The sequence below is a fragment of the Pseudonaja textilis genome, chromosome 8 (assembly GCF_049901715.1).
Source record: "Pseudonaja textilis isolate UNSWEBS1 chromosome 8, rPseTex1.2, whole genome shotgun sequence".
NCBI classification, from domain to species: domain Eukaryota; kingdom Metazoa; phylum Chordata; class Lepidosauria; order Squamata; family Elapidae; genus Pseudonaja; species Pseudonaja textilis.
Window position 1 is genome coordinate 31672382 of NC_141997.1, and position 21162 is coordinate 31693543.

A 21162-nucleotide genomic window follows, 5' to 3' on the forward strand; every position below is an offset into this window, starting at 1 on the left:
CCCTAATTCCTGGTTAATTTCAGAAAGAATAATTCCACTATTAAACTAGTATTTATGTAAACCTACTATATAAAAGTGCGGCTTTTATTTTGCAGAGATGACTTAATGGGGAAGCGGGAGCCTTTAATAATTTATGCAGGATATCTCTTTATCACTTTCATACTTTCATTTGCCTTTGGGTCAACTCTTGCAGTAGTCATACGCTCTTCTAATAGCAGATAAGGATTCAGATGCCATGCAAAATAACAAACCAAATGAACATGATTAGGAAGAGAGGGAATATGTTGCTGAATTGTTGTACCTGGGCTGTTTTCTTAGTAGGGATAAGGAAGTGGTTTGCCACTGCTGCTTTTGGAATGTATTCCGCGACTTTACAGTCTGGGCTACACTTCTGAGATCTTCTTGTGGTTTCCCTTCTAAGAAAAGGTAGATCTGACTTTGTTTAGTGTTTTTGTGATTTAGCCAAGGTTCCCTCAGGAGCTTCCATCTGCAGCGATTAAGAGAACTGAAAGAGAGATTGCTGAGAGTTTGTCTCAACTAATTCTCCAATTATTCTGTCGATGCAAAGAGGAAGGTAAATCACATTGCCCCAAGTGAAGAAAACAGCTGGTGGGCTTTGGTGGCTGAGAGGGAAGTTTGAAGAGTGTTGCTGTGATCTTATGCTAGGTAGCACCTCCTACTGAATGTGAATTCAGAATGTCACTGCTCCTGACTTCACGGTATAGTTCTTGATTTTTTAAAAAAAAATACTGATGAAGATTAAAAAGCAGCATTTCCCTGTTAAAGATGCAAGTAATATGAGAAATGCATTCAGAATTCTTTTTTTAAAAAAAATTGAGGGTTAATACAGAAATGAGACTAAATGGTTTCCATCGGGTGGAATTAACTTTGTTGACTTCTCAGCTCACTTGAAAAAAAAATTATTAGGTTTACACATCTTGTTTTTGATCTTTTTCCTTTTCCTCTAATATGGCACAAATGTCAGGGATAACATTGGTTTTTTAAAAAAATAAAAATTCTAAAGTGTAATATCTATTTTAACATTCCTGTATTTTAGGAAATCAGAGTAATTTGAAGCACAATTTTGATACTTTAATTATGAAGTTAAAGTCTAATTCAGTTTCAGTATAGTTATTTGAATTTAAAGAGGACAATATTAGAAAAAATGTTTAGATGTCCAGACCTGACTGTATTTGCAAAGATTAGATTGTTCATCATAACCCCATAGGGTTACAAAACCTGGAGTGTGAAAAAGTAAGATAGAAAGCATCTGATGCTTTTAAATTTTGATGTTGGAGAAGACTTTTGAGAATATGATGGATAACTAGAAAAAAAAAATCACGAATCAATCCAGAATTTTCACTCAAGACATCAGTGACTGGAGTCAAACTGTAATATTTTGGCAGTTCCTTTGAGAAGCCCATAATTCTGGGAAAAGTTGAAAGAAAGAAAAGAAGTGGATACTTGACAGCAAGGTGGATAGATTCAGTTTTCAGCAGCAATGAATGGAACTGAAAGGCCAACTTGAAGACAGATCATCTTGGAAAGAATTGGTCTGTCACTCAAATAAAAGTTGACACCAACTTGAGGGTAGTTAATCAGTTGATTAATCAATCAATCACTTGTTATTCCTATCTAAAAGCAAATGTTAATAATGTTTTATAAGCTACCCAGGCAGTTTAAACAGCCAAAATCAGACAGTTGTGCTTTAAGGGTGAGAGTAAAAATCCTAATAAGCTGTCTCTTTCACATGTGCCAAGGGAAAATATTTGTTTGATTCCTACTTCACACAAGGAAAATGAACTAAAATCACTATATTATCAAACAATAGGTTTAGATCATTCAAATGCTGTGTAAATCTTCCTTTTAAAGTCAACATTTATGCATCTTTTGTTGCCTAATGTCTACCTTGTTCATCTTGCCTTACAAGAAGCAAAATAAGATAATTAGAAGTAGTGCTTTATAAATGCATTCTTCCCCTAGTATATGTTTTTTTTCTATTTTTTGTCTTTCAGGTTGGAATTGTGGGAAGAACAGGAGCTGGCAAAAGCTCTCTAATAGCGGCTCTTTTCCGGTTGGCCGAGCCCCAAGGAAGAATTTGGATTGATAAATATTTGACATCAGAACTAGGACTTCATGACTTGAGGAAGAAAATTTCAATCATACCTCAGGTATTGGTCTGCTCTGAGTATCAGCCTATTTTAGAAGTCCATCCAGCGCTCTCCAGAAACCTTAGGGTTGTAAATTTTTCTTTATCTTTCTTTTGCACTCTGCTGGTTATATGCCAGGAATCTTATAGAGTAGCGTGATGTCTCTGTGCATGTTAATCCTCTCTTCTTGAATGATGACTGAAAATGAAGTGAAATTATTATGACTATTTTAAGAGGTTCATTATCTATGTTTCTGTCATGCCCAAACAGCTTTCTTTCAGCCATTAGTTATGACTACAGATTGAATTTAGTTTAAAGACTGGAATGATGCATTCTGTATTGTGGACATAAATTATTTTAGAACAGAAATTATTCTGACAAATAGAAGAGAGTATGTTTGTGCACGTGCATATGTGGGCGTGTGCGCACACCCAATGTCTTTGTCCTCTCAAATATACACCATAAAACAAACAAGATTTTTTGGACTGGGGTGTTGTGAATCAGAGCCTGTCCCTGGCATTTTAGACTGAGAATATAATTTCAGCTAGTAGAAAATTGATAATTTTTATTTGGCTTTTGAGATATTCCAGAATGTGAATGTTTTATTCTCAGCAGCCTTGGAAGACTCAAAATGACTATTTGGAGCTAAAACATTTTTTCTCATATGTTCTGAAATGTGGTAAATTAACTCAGTTGTTGCTTTGGACAGATATCAGCTCCAATCTCCCAGGTTCATTTGTGCCATTCTAAATATGTCACAATATAAACACACTGAGCAGTACCATTGCCTCAAAGAAGCTGCAGTGCATCTCTTTAAAGGAATGTATCTGGCCATTTTTCCTGTCAATCTGAAGAACAATCCTATCAGTCCCCATGAAGACCCAGAGGTAGGGTAGGGTGCTGTTGCTGTCCCTGGAATGGGAGCAGAGCAAATATATTTTTATATCCAGGTTGCTTTTTAAATTAAGAAACAGGTTGTTTAATGGTGTTGCGGGTGGAGGGATCAGTGCAATTTAACTTCGGTAATGACATGCAAAGGAACCATCGGGCCTTTTAGACTCATGACTGCCTTGATCACCTTTGCTCCTTTGACATCAAAATGCTCACTTATATAAGAATAATGCATCCAGTTTTGGTCACCACACAATAAAAAAGATGTTAAGACTCTAGAAAAAGTGTAGAGGAGCAACCAAAATGCTTAGGGGACTGGAGGCTAAAACGTACAATGAATGGTTACAGAAACAGGGCTTGGCTAGTCTGGTGAAGAGAAGGACCAGGGGAGATATGCCAGAGGTCTTCCAATATTTGAGGGGCTGCCACAGAGAGGAAGGGGTCAAGCTATTTTCTAAAGAGCCTGTAGACCAGACAAGGAATAATGGATGGAAACTGAACAAGGAGCGACTCAATCTGGAAATAAGGATAAATTTTCTGACAGAGCAATCAACCAGTGGAACAGTAGTTGCCTTCAGAAGTTGTGGGAGCTGGAAGCTTTCAAGAAGAGACTGGACTGCCATCTGTCAGAAATGGCATAAGGCAGGGGTGTCAACTGGCTCATATTTATGACGGTTGCAATGTCTCAGAGTCACGTGATGACCTTTTGCAATCTTCTGACAGGCAAAGTCAAGGGGGAAACCAAACTCACTTAACAAACGCGGTGAGAAAAGTCATAAAATGGGGCAAAACTCACTGCACAAATTCTCACTTAACAACATACATTTTGGGCTCAATTAGGGTCATAGGTTGAGGCGTACCTGTATATCAATTTAATATGGGACAATTGCTGCAGGATTGTTGCTATGAACTCATAATACATATTTGAGATCGGGGTCTCTAATCCCTCCTCCCTGTAATGTCTTCCTTATCAAGGCTTTCTCTTTCTTCCCACTTTAGATTGTTGTTGTTAGTTGTGAAGTCATGTCCAACCCATCACGATCCTATGGACAAAGATCCTCCAGGCCTTCCTGTCCTCTACCATATTCTGGAGTCCATTTAAGCTCACGCCTGATGCTTCAGTGACTCATCCGGCCACCTCATTCTCTGTCACCCCCTTCTTCTATTGCCCTCAATCTTTCCCAGCATTAGGCTCTTCTCCAGTGAGTTCTTCCTTCTCTTGAGGTGGCCAAAGGATTTGAGTGTCAAGGCTAAACATTACTAAAACACAAAACATAAGTCAGCAAGCAAAACATGTGGCAACAGCCACATTCTCCCTCAAAAACTGGAACAGGGAGCTTCGGCCAGTTGCCCTTTGTTGAGTTGTGTACTGTTTCACCTGACCTGGACCTGAGGCTGAGGAACCCATATTAAATTACATGATGCTTGGAATGGTGCGTGTGAGGTTTGGAGGGCTTTCTGTGAGATTTTTCTCCCCCCCTCCTTTTCTCTTTAATTCTTTTGCTTTTTGTTTCGAACTACCATGATTAAAAAAAAGTTAGTCAAGCAGCACGGTTCTCTAAAAGCCCTCGTTGCCTTATCCTCCTTTTGCCCCTCTGCTCGGAGAATAGAAAGCACACAGAAAGAAGTAGGTATGCTATTACTAGGAAATAAATACAATTGGATTGTGGCCTAATGCAAGCCCTCTCTTTGTTTCTGGATGCGGAAGGTTTCATTAATGCACAGTAGCGCTGCTGAGTGAAGTTTGATGACCCTTTTGTACCTAGGAGAACTTTACATGGACTTAAATTCTTCGGCCTTTGTGTTTGCACAATATTCTTTTCTCTGGAAAACAGATGACGAACTGTTCATTCAATAGCTGCAAGGTTTTGAAAGCTTTCCTAGTTGTTTCAGGTGGAGACCGTATTGTATAATACTGGAGGGGTTTTTTTTCCCCGTGGGGGAGGGAATACATACATTTTCAGAAGGTAGGATATTTTCCTACCCTAATTTTATTTTCCACCCTATTTATTGTTACATACACGATCGATATATTAAATTCCTTGCGTAAGAATTGCACTTCGAAATAAAACAAAAAGTGCCTTGTCTATCATCTTGTCAGTATAAACAAGATTTAATTAAATTCATGGGGGAGAGTTTCATGTGTCTTATTTTTCACATTAAAGGAGGCTTTTTTCATATTGTCAGAGGAGCATAAAAGTCCACAGAGTTGTAAGTTTGGGCTTGGAAGATGCTGATAATACCAATGACAAATTACATTGGGTTATTGTGTTTGTGTTGAAAACAGCTACATAATATGACCATATGCAGTATATTTTCTAATTCTGTTTTGCACAAATTCGGCCTCCATTTTTGCAATGTTAACCATGGTTTTGATGTGTGTATGTACTGCTTGGAAGATATTTGATTCGTTTGACAGGTTAAATTTGATTGACAAGTGAGACTTAAGGTTTTGGGATAAGATTTCCCAATATTTATTATTGCATCCAAATAAAATATTTTGAAGTTGATTATAGAGTTCAGCTTTGATTAGTTGGTTGATTTCATTCATGTAAGGCACCTTACACACCAGTTAAAATCAAAAGACAGGATAAACCGTTAAAATAACATTGTTTGCTAAACTGAGTTATCCTCATCTCTCCCATTGAAAAGCAAACCTATGGATGTATTTTCTAGCTCCCACCTATTAACTGCTTTTTATGCTGATTTCAAGGAACCTTAAAATGCAAATAATGCAGTGTTCAATAAAAATTCCATACATTCTACTTTACTGTCGTGGATGCGATGGGAAGGCTAATGTATTTTGCTATCACATTCCTTCATGCATCTCTAAGTATGAATACGCTGGTAGAATTATGCATAAAACCTGCTTCTGACCACCCAATTCAATTCAGAGTCAGATAAATATTGCCTTTTGTTGCATTTTAGTATAAATCAATCTAATTTGACCTTCTGAGTGATTACATGAACCAGAACAGATACATTGTTACATTTCTCCAAATTTTGCAGTGTAATTATATAATAAAAATGGATATCCAAAACATGTCCAATATGGAAAATAATTAATTAATTAATTAGATTTAAATATTGCATGAGTCTCAGCAACTCTAAGGGGCTGTAGCATACAAACACTTGATTAAAATGTACATGGGCTTTTCTCTGGGTGAAAACTCACATGTATATGTCTGTGGCTGTGTGTGAATTTTTGTGAAGATTTTATAGGCAATATTTTATGAATTACTCAAAATGTGCCTTAGAAAAACTGCTAGATTTGTCCATTTGAGTTTTCCTAGTAGCTAGTCCATCTTTTATTGATATAATATCAATATATTTATTGATATTTTTATTGATAAGAAGCCAGGTTAGTTTTCGTGGAATATCTTTTGAAAACAATTTCTCATTTGAACAAACTGAATCACAAGGATGCTTGGGCATCCTTGTCTCTCAAGTGCGGCTTCTCCCTCCAGATCTTGGCTTATGCTAATCATAGTTTGTCCTAAAATCTAAGTTTTGAATAATGTTTTTAGGCAATTTTTACTATGCTATTTTTGATTTTCAAAAAAGAAAGAAAGAACTAGAAGAGAGCAAGGGGGAATCCATCAAGAAAAAAAGAGAAATTATGAGATTCTGCAGAAGTTCTTCTAATTGCCAATGCCTTCTGAAATCGACAAGCTCAGCATCTTAGCCACTGAGACACTGTGTCCCTCTTCTGAAATTAGGGTACTACAAATAGTAGGATGGGTTGATTCTGGTTGGAGAAAGTGGCTATGAAGCAATTGTAGTACCAAGCCATAAAAGGCTTTATTGGATAAAAATAAGAGTATCACTTGTCCCTAGAATCCTATTGGAAGCCAATGCAGGATCAACAACTCCACAGCAATGTAGCTCAGATAATGTGTGATAGGTAACACTGGAACTGTTGTATTCTGAACCAACCAAGTGGCATTTAAAGATAGTCCTATGTATCACAAATTGTAGTGGTTTCTTAGATCTATACTTAAAATGATTACTGAGTTAATAATGTTCCAGAAGTTGTAATGCTGGTGTTTTTTTAACCTTGGAATCTAGAAGTTGAATACTGGTAACTGGACTTCTTTTTTTCTTTGGTTTAAAACATTTTGCTACTTATCCAAGGATAGAGAAATGTTTCAAACCAAAAAAGGGATCCAGTTGTCATGACTCATCTTCTTGAAAACTCTACCTGGATCGCAGAGAAACTTCTCAGACATATTCAACTTTGAAACTAAGATGTGTAGGCTTCAACTTCTAGAATTATTCAGTCAGCTTGCCAGCTAGGGAATTCTGAGAATTGAAGTCCACATATCTTAAAGTTGCCACAGTTGAAAAATATGGTTCTGATTGTTCTTTAGATCAGAGGTCCCAACCAGTGGGCCATGGCGCACTATGGGGCCATGAACTATCTGCAACCGGGCTGTGTGAGTGGCAGGTCATGTACATGCGCATAGCCCAAGTCATGTGAGTGACTGGGGCCAGCTCGTGCAGCCCCACTTGCACAAGCTGGGTGTCCAACTGCCCCTCACACAAAACAACCCTTCTTCCCCTCCTCTCCCTCACACCGGGCCACCAAGCCAGAAAGGTTGGGGAAGGCTGCTTTAGATGCTACCTCATGAAACTTTTATTAGTTAACACCAGTCCTTTGAGGCAAAAATATCTATTTCTCTGACTATAATTTATCATTTTATAGGTTTAGCTTATGAGCTTCCTCTCATGAAACAGGCAATTTTTATATAACTATTTGCCAGTAGTTGAAATTAAAACTATCCTTATCTTCTTTGGCAATACTCATGTGCTCCTACTATTTTATAGCAGTTATAAAGATTTTATGAATTGAAATTTTCCATTTTGCTAAACTATTAAAACATTGAAATGGAAGTTCATCTCCATAATATCTGAAATGTACATCTAATACCATTGATAGATTTTTTTAAAAAAATAAAAAAAAATATATTTTAAAAAAATCAGCATTTTTAATGTTTTATTGAACCCATTTAATCAAAAGCTTTTGTAATTAAAATTATATGGCAGGAATTGCCATTTTTGAAATGACTATTTCATTGTCTTGTATTTTAAAGGGGAGTACAAAACCATATTATGCTGCACATTTCTTCTGCCTGTGATGATTTTACGGACCTTATAACTTGGCAGAAATGCATTGAAAATATTTTATCCAAAGAGCTTTGCAACTTGGCATACTTTACTACCCCATTAAAATAAAAATAGCTTCATGGGTTGTAATCTGTTGGCAGTTAATCATTGCACTGCGCTCTTTCTTTACCTGTGTAAATGCTTCTTATGAAAACGATTAAAGACACTCGGGACAGTTGAATTACCTCTAGGCTATGTTGAACTATTATGCTAAGCCGCAATGTGTATCTTTAAGTGAGCCTGTCAGAAGAAACTGAAGTCATTTCACAAGTATACCAGTCACCTATGGGGCAAATTGCAGTTTGGAAGTACATAGATGAACCTTTTGGGCTTAATTTTACAAATGTGTTATCATAATTATTATTGCTGATTATTGTAAGTGGCTTTGAAGCATTTATTCAAGGCAATCTCTCCTCTCCATCACTGCCCCACTCTATTTATTTTGGAAGGGGAGCTGGCATTAAATTTAATTGAATTATAAGACTGGGATATTATTGTAATGTGTAAGAGACATCAAAAAGACCTATCTTTTGGTTAAACAAGTCATAATATGCCCTTACTAGTGCGCCCATGTAGCATTTTGAACTGGGATGTGACAAGTCTGCAGATGCTTGTGTGTTCGGTGCACATATCTTCACCTGTGTGTGAACTCTGAGATTTACAGAGGTAAATTTAGCTTCTTATAGGAGGCAGAAAAGTGGATACAGAAAGTGGCTGAAATGGCAAAAAAGTAGCTGATCTGAACGAGATATTTCTAATTTTAATAATTAAATAAGTATTTAATACTATAACAATTCTTGTTAAATCATAAGATAATTCTAATTAAAGACAATACTTTAGAACAGGGGTGTCAAACTCAAGGTGGGGTGTTTAGATCTGGTCCGCAGGGCCATTCTACAAACAGCAAAGGTGTGATGACCCAAAGGGGCATGGCACAAAGGCAACACAGTCAGATAATCAGTAGGAGTCCCTTTATTAGCTCCAACTTTGCCCCCAATGTCCTGGTTACCTTCTGGTCTGAAGAAAAACTCTCCCAGGAACAGCCTTTGGCTGCAGAGAATCAAGTCTAAAACGTGATCAACAAAAACTGTAACCATAAGTCCAATCAAGGCAAGATGAGGTAATTAGTCTGGCAGGGCAGGAGAAGGAATTCCAGATGTGAAGAAATGGCAGCAATTCAACCTGGTTGGGAGGATGACAGGAATACAGATAATCAAAGTCAACACAAGAAAAACTCACGTTTGTTCCCAGAAGACATTGCACTCAGCTTGCATCTCTTTTAAACTCTCTTCCCAGGTGTGGCTAATGAAGGGAATCAGGGCCCTTTCCTCCCCCGTAAGCCATGCAACCCACGTTGCTCTCTTCTCCATTCCTCCCTGTGTGTCCTAGGATGAAGAGGGGGGTGGGCCTGGATCTTCCTCTGAACTCCCTCTCCCTTGTTCTACCTCTCTCCCTGCTCTGCCCAGTTGGACTTTGCCCTTCCTCAGTTTCCTCCACAGTCAACGGAGCCACACTCCCACTCCCTGTCAGCTGTTCATCTTCCTCCTTGGATTCAGACTCCGACAGGGGCAAAAGGACTGGCCCACAGTGCCTCTGCCAATGAAAACAGAGCTCAAGAGGGCAACAGGTGGCTTGCCTGAACTCCAATTTTGCTGGCAGAGGGTTGCAGGAGGCCATCACTGTAGCAAACCTGTCATATTCCTGTTCTGTCACTAACCTAAGAATCACTCTACTTTCAACAAAATGTAGTGTTTACTTTAGCTCAGGAGTGTCAAAGTCACATCATCACAACAGCATCACATGATGTATTGAGACATTTTCCCCCTTCACTAAACTGGGTGTGGGCATGGCCAGTGAGTGACACATTCGGCCCATGGGCCGGGAGTTTGACAGGCCTGATTTAGCTGAAGTAGAGCCACCAACTCTAGTCAATTTATTTTAGTTTCACCATGGAATGAAACCAGACATCTCCATCACTAGTGATGGATTAATAATTTGTAGGCTGAAATCCCCCCCCTCTTTCAAATAGGGAAGGATCTACAGTAAGTGAAATCCACATTGTGAAATGTATAATATATCAACATTCTACAATCTGGTGTTGCCCTATGTACCTCAGGATCCCTGGCTGCTGAGAGCTGTTTTATCAGGAATCTGTAATAAGGAAATAAAATAGAGGTAATCCTCGATTTACAACAGTTCACAGTTTTTTGTGCCTTCAAAATCAATGATTAAAAGGAATGTGGGTAAGAGAGTGCAAATGCTGACAGATGCAGTTCCCTTATAAAGCTTAATTTTACTATTATGTTCTAAGATTAGAATTGGGTAGCAATAAACTTGCATTTCCTTGCATTTAGCAAAGAATTTGCATGTTATGCTCTTATAATTTTAAACATTTATTTCAAGCAATTTTGTAAAATGACATTGCTAAACTAAATAAGAGCTCTGTATCTCCTGCTTATCTGTTTTTCTCCAAAAGGATGTCAGATATAGACATGGAAGACAAATACATTTTAGTAATCCTTCAGAGTGGAAATCTTTGGGAAGAGAAAGTTGCTTATGGAAAAATAGTTGGGAAGGAAAACAATTAGGATTTCTTTCTATTTTCTCTCAACACCTCTACGATATTCTTCTGTCTATCTATCTCACAATTTTGCCTTAGGAAAAAAAATAGCTGTTGGGACTTTATCACATTTCTGTTTGAACATGCCTTCCTGTCATATTCTATTTTTAGTTATCCTAAACATGCAAAGAGACTTTAACTTTTGTTATAGAAACATCAAGGTTAATTAATTAAAATAATTTGCCTGGAAATTTCTTGTTTTTCAGGAGCCAACTTTATTTACTGGGACTATGAGGAAGAATTTGGATCCTTTCAATGAATATAGTGATGAAGACTTGTGGAATTCTTTAGAAGAGGTAATTTTTCTGGAAAACAATGCTTTCCAATGCATTCTAATACGCAGAAGACTTCTGTTAATTTTTTTTGTAGCCTTGTTTTAACATCATTAATGTTGTTAACTTGAGCAGGAAATCTGATATCCTTCAAATATTTGGGATTACAAATGCCCTGGTCCCTCATTAGTGAGCATGTTAGCTGCTACTGATGGAAGAGTTCAGTATTTACAACGGGCATCTGGTAATGCACCCCAAATTGAACTAATCATATAAGCTATGACCATATCTTGTTAACTCATTTCAATCAATGAGTTTTGACTTTCTCTGTCTCTCTCTCTTAATGTGATAAATCCAGTGGTAGGATTATTATTTTTTTACTACCGGTTCTGTGGGCATGGCTTGGTGGGTGTGGAGTGGCTTAGTGGCATGGCAGGGGAAGGATACTATAAAATCTGCATTCCCACCCCACTCCTGGGGGAAGGTTACTGCAAAATCCTCATTCCCTCCCCATCCCACTAACCTGCTTTCCAGCTCCATTCTCCTGTGCAGGGCAACAAAAGAAGACCCAGCCAATCAGCTGGGGCTCGGGAGGCAGAGAATAGATGGGGCCGGGGCCAGTCAGAGGTGGTATTTGCCGGTTCTTTGAACTACTCAAAATTTCTGCTACCTGTTCTCCAGAACTGGTCAGAACCTGCTGAATACCACCTCTGCATAAATCCATAATAAACTATGACCTGCTTATTTTGAAGCACTTTTTAAAAAATAAGATGGTATGGATATTTTGAAATTAGATGTGAAGCACCTTAATGGTCTCTTTAAATTTTTTAACTTAGAATTAATGTTATGAATTGATTATAGGTCCAATTGAAAGAAGCAATAGAAGATTTACCTGACAAACTGGAAACACAATTGGCAGAATCTGGATCTAATTTTAGCGTTGGCCAGAGACAACTGGTGTGCCTGGCCAGGGCTATCCTGAAGAAGAATAAAATACTGATCATCGATGAAGCAACTGCAAATGTTGACTCGAGGTAAACAGGAAGTATAATTTATCTCTGATATTGATCCATTGTAGTTGTGTACACAGAATCTCAGTGTCTGATATGAAAAATACATACAAAAATGCCTACTGCAATGGCAAAAATCTATTATAAAAGCAACAATGTTAATAATTATAAAAATAATAAGTAGATAATTAGAGATGAACACAAATAGAAAAGCTGATTACTCTTAGGGTAATCAAATGTTCATTTTGGCAAAATATCATGTTCATTATCAATGGACCTTGCTTGGATGCTCTTCTCTCATCAGGTCTGTCTGTCCATCGATCCATCTATCTATCTATCTATCTATCTATCTATCTATCTATCTATCTATCTATCTATCTATCTATCTATCTATCTATCTATCATCTCTTTCTACATCTCAGGAAATGATTTAAGAATATGCATAAAAATATATATTTCTAATCCAGGTAGTCCTCAATTTAAAACCAGCCACTCAGTAGTTTTAGGGACAAGGGACCCCAAAAAAGGTACTTAACAACCCAGATTCAAAGTTCTGATACTACCTCTCCCTTCCGTGGTCACTTGATTGCTTTTTGGGCACTTGGCAATTGGCTTGCATTTATGGTGGTTGCAGTGTCCCATAGTCACATGGCTGCAATTTATGACTTTTTCTGCCAGAAAAATGTTTATTCCGGTTTCTACTAAAAATGCCTATTGTGAAAAATAAATTTACTTAATCACCATGGCATTTGCTTAACAGCTGCAGTTTTGTTTAGCAACTGCCACAAAAAATGTCATAAAATCTGATTGGCCATATGATGACTTGCTTAACCAGCACAATTTACTATTACAATAATTCTGGGTTCAATTATAGATGTAAGTCAAGGATTACCTGTACTATATTAAGAACCGAATACATTGATAATTGTTTATGGAACAAGAAGACAAAATTCCATTCTCTGTGGTTTAATTTGATTTTTTTAATGAATAAAGCACATTTAAATGTAGTAATTTAAAATAAATAATTGTTTTAAATATTTTTAAAGGATGCTTTTTCTATGTATGATATTTTATTTTTATGGCATCAATATCAAATTTTAGTTAATCTTATCCAGTGCTTTAAAGAAATATAGATTGGTCATTCAATGAACCATAAATAAAAGATGGGTCTCCAGTAAATTACAGTTAAAAGAGCAAAGAAAAATTCTAGTTCTCTGTAGATTCAAGACAGTAACAAAGAAAGCTTATTCTCCTTTAGAGAAAATTTGATTGAGAATTCTATTTAATTAAGACCACTGGAAGGCTCTTTAGTGTCATTAGTACTTATGATTAATTTTTAAAATCATCTCAACATTTAGAAACTTGCTTCAATAGATTACTGATGTTATTTTATATAAAACACTGTTTATATTATTTAAGGTTGACGTATGGAAAGGTAGTTCAACTGAAACATTCATCACTAATAATTGTTGTGTTGAGATGCAAAAAAAACCCCTTATTCCTAGAGATGGCTCAATTCCTAGCTATCTACTTAATAGTGAATATGAAATATGTAAAGACTAGTGTCGATTTTTAATGACAATTGTAGCAACTCTTTATGAATGTATTCTCCATGAAATGTGCCTTATTTGATATAATTGGGGACACATCAAATTATGGACACTGAGTTTCATTTAAAAGGGGCTAAATATACCACAGAGAAAGAAGGAAGAGAAAGCATTGCATTGAGAAATGAATTATTTGAGAGACTGTACAGATTGCATTAGCTAGCCTTATGGTAAGCAATGATGCTTTTGGAGTGTTTGGGGCCAGAATTCTTACATTTCCTTGCCACAATGAAATTGTCAGCATTCCAATGAAACTCCCCATTCAGCACTCAAAAACAAAGTTCATCCAAGGAAGAATTTATTAGAGAAGTCATATTGGCATAACTGAGCGGTCCAGGTTTTCCCTCCGCAAAGAAAATCAAAGATACATCCCCTACACCCACCATCCATCACATGGTCCAATCAGCCATTGTCCCAACTGGAAACATTCCTCAAAACACTCCCCTTCAGGTACAGGGTGACATGTCCTTGACTTCCCGTGAAAGAGTGTTGTTGACTCTAATCTTCCACCACTCTATGAAATCCCCCTCTCCCAAATTCCCAGGCACCAATTGTGGCAACCTCAGCACTTCTGAGTAAATATGGCCTCCAAGGCTGATAGAAATTTTAACTCAAAAGATTGTGGTAGGTCTGATGTAAACTGTCTTTCCACCAAATTAACTTTTCATGCAATAAGTATGATTCATTAAAAGAACGGAGACTTTCAGACCCCTACTCTGGCCTCAAATTTGCTTAGTCAATGAGAATAGAGCTTTAAGGGACTTTGGAAGTCTTCTAGTCCAACCCCCTGCTGAAACATTTCAGATGTGACTGTCTAGCCTCTTCTTGAAAACCTCCAGTGATGGAGCACCCACAACTTCTGAAAGCAAGCTTTCCACTGGTTAATTGTTCTCACTGTTAGGAAGCTTCTCCTTAATTACAAACCAAAACCCTACCCAAATTTCCTAACAAACATTACTATATGTTTATACCTGTCAACAAATACTATTTGGTCTGAACACTACAGAATTTGGTTATATGAACTGGAAAGCCCATTTGTCAGTGACACGCATTTTGCATATTGTTTTTAGATTCAGTCAAGGAAATGCAATCCTCATTTTCCTTTTCCCCACCACTTAAGAAACAACTGCCTGCAAAGGGCTATAACAGGCTGTGTTGTAGTGTAACGTAACACTTTGACATGTCTAAAAGACACTTTGCTTCTACAGTTTATTAAAACATGTTGACATAGAGCTATGCCAAAGAATGTAGAAAAACAAAGTGCCTAGAAGCAGAAACTGTTTTGCTTGTTGCATAATCTCGTCACATTACTTGTGTTGTTTATTTCAGAACAGATGAGCTGATTCAAAAGACAATCCGTGAAAAGTTTGCCCAGTGCACTGTTTTGACAATTGCACACAGACTGAACACCATCATCGACAGTGACAGGATTATGGTGAGCATTAAGGGAAAAGTATGATCCCAGAGTAGCTGAAATGGCAAAAAAAATTATGCAGACTCTCCTTATTAATTCACTGAGTTCACTGAGAAGTTTGGTCAAAGACATTTATAAATATAGGTATACGTAATATGTGTGGTCAGACACAAATTGTTCATTTTCAGTTATGCACATGAGTATTGATGCGTGTGACATAAATCACCTTTCTGAATTAAGAAGGAAAATTTAAGTTCTTCTAGAATTATAGTCAGAGACTGAAGAAAAAATTATCGGGACAAATGAACAACTAAATCAAATATCTTTCCCAATTTCATCTCCTCTAGGTTGAACTTCAACCTAACATGCAGGCTGGCAATTCAGGGCATCTAAATACTAAGTTGGAGAAGCGTGTTTTGCTATGTGTCTTTTTCAATTGAGGAAAAGAGTATCAGAAATCTTGCTGAATGCAGATCCTTCTACTCAGCACCAATTGCCATCAGCCAAACATGGAAGTTTGAGGCCATTAGTGTCTCTGGGACCACTGATTTATCTAATTATCAAACTCCATAGCATGGTTTCTCACAATTTTGAGGTAGAAAAACATTGCAGTGTATACTATAAAAATAGATTTGGCATAAAGGCGAAAAGAAAAATTCTGAGTTTGTCCATGCCTGTTTACGACATGGTTTGGCCCACCATAGCCCTTGCCAAGTCTCCAAAGATGGAAGACAGGAAAAAAGTTCCCACACCTGTTCTAAATTATGATTTTAAGTCCTGGTTAAACTAAACAATATTCTAATTTAAATTGTAATTTGTTGCTTCTTCAACCTGTTTTCTCCACAACTACATAACTAATCGGACACAGGCAGAGGAATGTAGGTTTGCAAATCTTAAGCATGCGAAAGGGTAAATCTGGGCTTTGGTTGCATTTGTGACATTTTGGCAAAATTGTATCAAAAGACACTATTTACTGCCCTCATCAGATCAGAGATTTCTGCATGTGCCATAGTTACAACGAGATCTGGTAACCTAGTCTGCTTTTCTTATCATCTTAAAAAGTACTATATGACATACAGAGCCACAGGCAGTGGAGGTCCTCACACATTATTTCATCTGTTTAATTTTTTTTCTGTTTTGCATAACATTGCTTATTGTGGAAGGTGTGATAGATATTTATGGGCAGTTGAGGTGAAAATATATAGATAGATATAGATATAGATATAGATATAGGTCAACTGTGGGATTTGAAAAACTGACTTGGAATGCAAAGAATAAATTATTATGAACTAATAAATGAACTAATAAATACCAATAAAGAAGAGTATTTGTAGCTCAGGGTTGAAATGAGGGCTCCTTGGTGATCTCTGAGCTTGCTTGCTTTCTTGTAGACGTTTCATTACCCAAACTAGGTAATATCATCAGTGCTATTAAGGGATGTGGTTTGCTGTCAGTTTATATTCTCGTGGCTTGCCCTGTCAGTGTTGGTGGGGGTTGTCTTAAATATTCTTTGGTTGGGCTGTTTACTGATGGCTTCTTTGGCAGTTTCTTGATTGGGACATTGTTTAGTTCAGGGGTCTTCAAACTTGACAGCTTTAAGACTTGTGGACTTCAACTCCCAGATTTCCTCCTCCAGTCATGTTAGCTCAGGAAATCTGGGTGTTGAAGTCCACAAGTCTTAAACTTGCCAAGTTTGAAGATCCTTGGTTTAGTTGATCATTGGTCTGATGTTAATCTATGCTGACCTGGGTGCTGATTGCTGGTGGAGAGGTGCTTGGGTCTTTTTGTTCCCTTTTGGGATACTTGATTGTTTATTTTTCATAGTCTATACATATTGTTAATGTCTATGTGTCTATTGATGGCTAATTTGTCAGAATTCCAGGCTTCTAGAGATTCTCTGACATTTTGGGACTTGGCTTGGTCAAGGATGGTCACATTTTCCCAAGTAACACTATGGTTAAATCTGTTTACACGCTGTGATGTTAAAGCATTTTAATGTCTTTTGACTGCTAATTGGTGTTCATGGATGCATTCTGCCAATCTCCTGCCTGTTTGTCCTACATAGTGGTTGCTGTGGTCATTACATTGTATGTTGTGGGTCACTCCTGTTTTTTTCTTATGGGGTTGCTGGGTCTTTTTGTTGCTTTAGGATGTTTTTGAAGGGCTTTAGTTGGCTTGTGTGCTACACTGATCCCATATGGCTGTAGCTGTCTGTTGGTGGTTTCTGAGATGCTCTTGATGTATGGTAGTTTAATTCTTTTTAGGGTTTATGTTGGTTGTGCTATATTGGGTTGGCTGGTCAGACACTTTTTGATAAAGTTGTGTGATTATCCATTTTGTTGGAATGTGTTGTATAGATTCTCCATTTCCTTTTTCTGCTGTCCTGGGTTTCTGCATGCGTTTGGGTTCATCTAAATAAAGTCCTTACACAGCTTCTCTTGTGGGAAGTTGGGTTGTTGGTTTGGTAATGGACCACCTGATTAGTATGGGTGGTTTTTCTGTACACTTGTGTTTCTAGTTTGCCATTATGGTCTGTCTGATCAGGACGTCCAGGAAGGGTAGCGAAGGGTAGCGAATTGTTGCTGTCATCTTCTCTAGTAAACTGGAATCCTTTAAAAATGTTATTGATGGTTCTGTGGGAATTCTATAATTGGTACTCTTTAATTATGGTGAAGATGTCGCCTACATATCTGATCCATATTTTGAGTTGTATTTGTGGCAGTGTGATGCTTCTAAGACATTGCATGATGACCTCCACTCTAAACCTTGAAAGCAGTGATCTGGTAAATGTACCTTTAATTTACTAGTAAATTTGTGAATCAAATTAGAAGTATGTGGTTAGGCAGAGGTTTATGAGATTCATAATCCTGGGTGTTTTAATTGTTGTGTATTTGGGTAAGTCAGGTGTGCTGTGGAGGAATGTGATCATGGATTCTTTGGCTAATTCTGGATCTGTGAACATGAACAGGGCTGTGACATCAAATGAATGGATGCCTTTAAACTAATAAATGAAAGAAATTAAAAAAATTGGCATGTTTGTGAAGTTGAGAGATAAATGAAACATAAAATAAATCTGATTGAATTGACTGATTTTGTGGAATTGAGTTGAGGACTACCTGCTGGGAAGAAAAGGTGTAGGTTTAATTTTGAAATGTATGTCATAAAATATGAATGACTGTAATCTAGGTTCTTATAGGTGTGTATGAAAGTTGGAATCCTTAAGATAGCGTCATATTATGCTCCTATGAATTACCATATTTTTCAGTGTATAAAACACTCTAGATCTTAAGACACATATTAGCTTTAGAGGAGGGGAAAAAAAATCTGCCTCTGCCTCCCAGCATCCATTCGGTATTCATCTGGCTAGCGTCTTTTACAGCAAACAGCAAACAGCCTGGTCAGCTTAAGCATGTTATCGCAGCCCCAGCACGTGGCTTGGCTGGGCTTCACTCCATTGCGCCCACCATCGGTCAGCTGAGCAACAGCTGGATCCCAGCTTCCTGTAGCCCCACTGATCAGTGGGCTGGCTGGCTGGAAATGCTGCCATTGCTTCTTCCTCTGTGTCTGCTGCCTTTGCCGGGATTACTGGAGCCTTCACTGCCAAGCAGCTGATTGTGGTTAGATCAGCCTCTCAGAATACAGCTGATGAGATGTTCTAAGTGGTGGTGATTGGTGGCAGCAATCCCTGCTGCCTAGAACAGCTGATCAGTGGTATTCCGGAGGCTGATCCAACTGTGAATCAGCTGCTTGGCAGTGAAGACTCCAGCGTTCCCCAGGCGCCACCACACCAACCCCTCTTCTGCTGCAATATTCACTCTATAAGACACACAGACATTTCCAGCCACTTTTTGGGCGGGAAGGGCAGTGAGTTTTATAGGCCAAAAAATATGGTAGATTGTATAAATAGAAAAATTAGGAAGGAATCCAGGTAGAAATATTGTGTAATATTCACTCCAGAAGTAAAAGAATATATCTTCAATTAGATGGCATGAATGGGTAAGAAAAAAATTAGGAAAGGCAGAAAAAGTTAATAAACCATTTTTTAGACCCCAAAGTGAATTAGAATGATGACCAGTGAGTATCTGCTTAGAAAATGTTTGTTTTGGACATTAACGTCAACTAGTTTTAATGTTTGTAAGCCACCCAGAGTCATCTCTGAAAGGATGGGCAGCACATAAATTTAATAAATATCTGTATACATGAAATTAATGTCAATTTTGTGATTGAAAGTTGAGAGAATTAATGAAAGATGCAAAGAATGAGAGGTTATGAACATAGAGCAGGCCATTTTTTTTAATGTCCAGAAAGGATCTTGAGAGAGAAAAATAAACCACAGAAAAAGAAGAAAAGAAGTAATGAAACTAGGGAAAAAGTAGATTGTCTGCAAAAAATGAGCCCTGCATGAAAAAAATATTAGAAGGTTGACTAATCTCACAACAGAATGAAATGAAAGCAGATGTAAGGAAAGAGGATAAAGCAGCTGCTTGAAACAGCATGAAAAAAATTGATGTTACGGGATGCCATAGAAGAGTGTTAAGCTGGTGGGAGATGTGGAGAAGAATGTTTAGTGGAATGATCTGTCTGTCTGTCTATCTATCTATCTATCTATCTATCTATCTATCTATCTATCTATCTATCTATCTATCTATCTATTTTATTTATTTATTTGTCAAAAGCTTACAATATAACAGAAACAAGAATAAAGCTTAAGTTTAAATACAAGAAATGGGAACTAATAATTGGGGACATTAAGACAGGGATGGTGGGCATGATTGTGCGCTTATACTTACCACAATGATGAAGAGGAAGAGCTGAAAGAGGAATACAAACCATACATGGAAGCAAGAGAAGGAAGATTGGCTTCCAGGCAAAGGATAAAAAAGACATGGAGTATAATCAGGAAGGGCATTTCTGTACAGATATTTAGCTACAGATGTTGAGCACCAGAATTTTTTTTATTCTTACCTCATGCCTTAATTTTTTTTTGGCTTTCTATTTCTTATCCTAGAAGAGTTCTGTTTCAATAGGCTCCTCACTTCAAAAGCCTGGTCTGCTGTAGTTGCTTACTCCTCAACCTTATCCAAAATACTGTTTTTTATCTCCCAAATTTGATCCTGAAGATTTTCTAGTCAAATTAGAATCCATATACAAACTGTCCAGCCCAACTTCATTATCAGAGGTGCTATTCAACCGGTTCACACCTATTTGGGGAAACCGGTAGTGGTTATTTGGCATGGGTCGCCGAACTGGTGGCAATCCCTGGCTGGCCACACCCCCACCCAGTCATCTGGTCGCTCACTTGTGATCGCTCTCCTAGCTTTCTGTTCCCTGTGTCCTCTTTCACCCCGGGGAAAAGGAAGAAAGACATGGACGCTGCAAGGATCGCTTTCTCCTTGTGAGTTAAAGTGCTGGAGTGAGAAGGAGTGCGGTCTGACAGAGGGGGTGGGGGAATCCACTCAAGCCTTGGAGAAATTTAAAGGAGCTGCATCCAAAATGCTTGTCTGTTAAGTGCTCTCTCTCTCTCTGTGTGTGCGTGTGTGTGCATGTGTGTGCATGAGAGAGAGAGAGAGAGAAAGAAAGAGAGAGAGAGAGAGAAAGGTAGAGAAAGAAAGAAAAAAAAACAGGGAGAGAGAGAGAAAACTCTGTGCTATTATTTTTAAATGTTCCATTATTTATCACATGTTAATATTTTACACAGTCCCTACACCTAGAGTGATTTTTCTGCCTCTCTTTTGCCCAGGGCTACCACATATTTTTCAGGGTTTACATGCATTCAATGTCAATAGTCCAGAGCATAAAAAACACATGTGTTTAACAAGAGTTGAAAGGGACCGTGGAGGTCTTCTAGTCCAACCCCCAGCTCAGGCAAGAAAACTGAGGATGCCAAACTCTGAGTAAAAATCCTGGGAAAGGTGTCAGAATAATACTTAGAAGGGACCTTGGGGTGAACCCTATACCATTTCAGAGAAATGGCTGTCCAGTCTTTTCTTGAAAATTCCCAGTGATTGAGCACCCAGAACTTCTGGAGGCAG

At 37.8% G+C, this 21162-nt stretch overlaps 1 protein-coding gene across 3 annotated transcripts in view; it reads left to right on the forward strand.

Moving 5' to 3' along the window:
- ABCC4 (ATP binding cassette subfamily C member 4 (PEL blood group)) overlaps positions 1-21162 on the forward strand; it is a 203934-nt gene that overhangs the window by 146236 nt on the left and 36536 nt on the right. For all 3 annotated transcript variants that reach the window (XM_026708386.2, XM_087937964.1, XM_087937963.1), the window contains 4 exons: positions 2016-2171; positions 11034-11123; positions 11961-12133; positions 15046-15151. In XM_026708386.2, coding sequence (XP_026564171.1) covers positions 2016-2171; positions 11034-11123; positions 11961-12133; positions 15046-15151 — 525 coding nt within the window. The remainder of the gene's footprint in view (positions 1-2015; positions 2172-11033; positions 11124-11960; positions 12134-15045; positions 15152-21162) is intronic.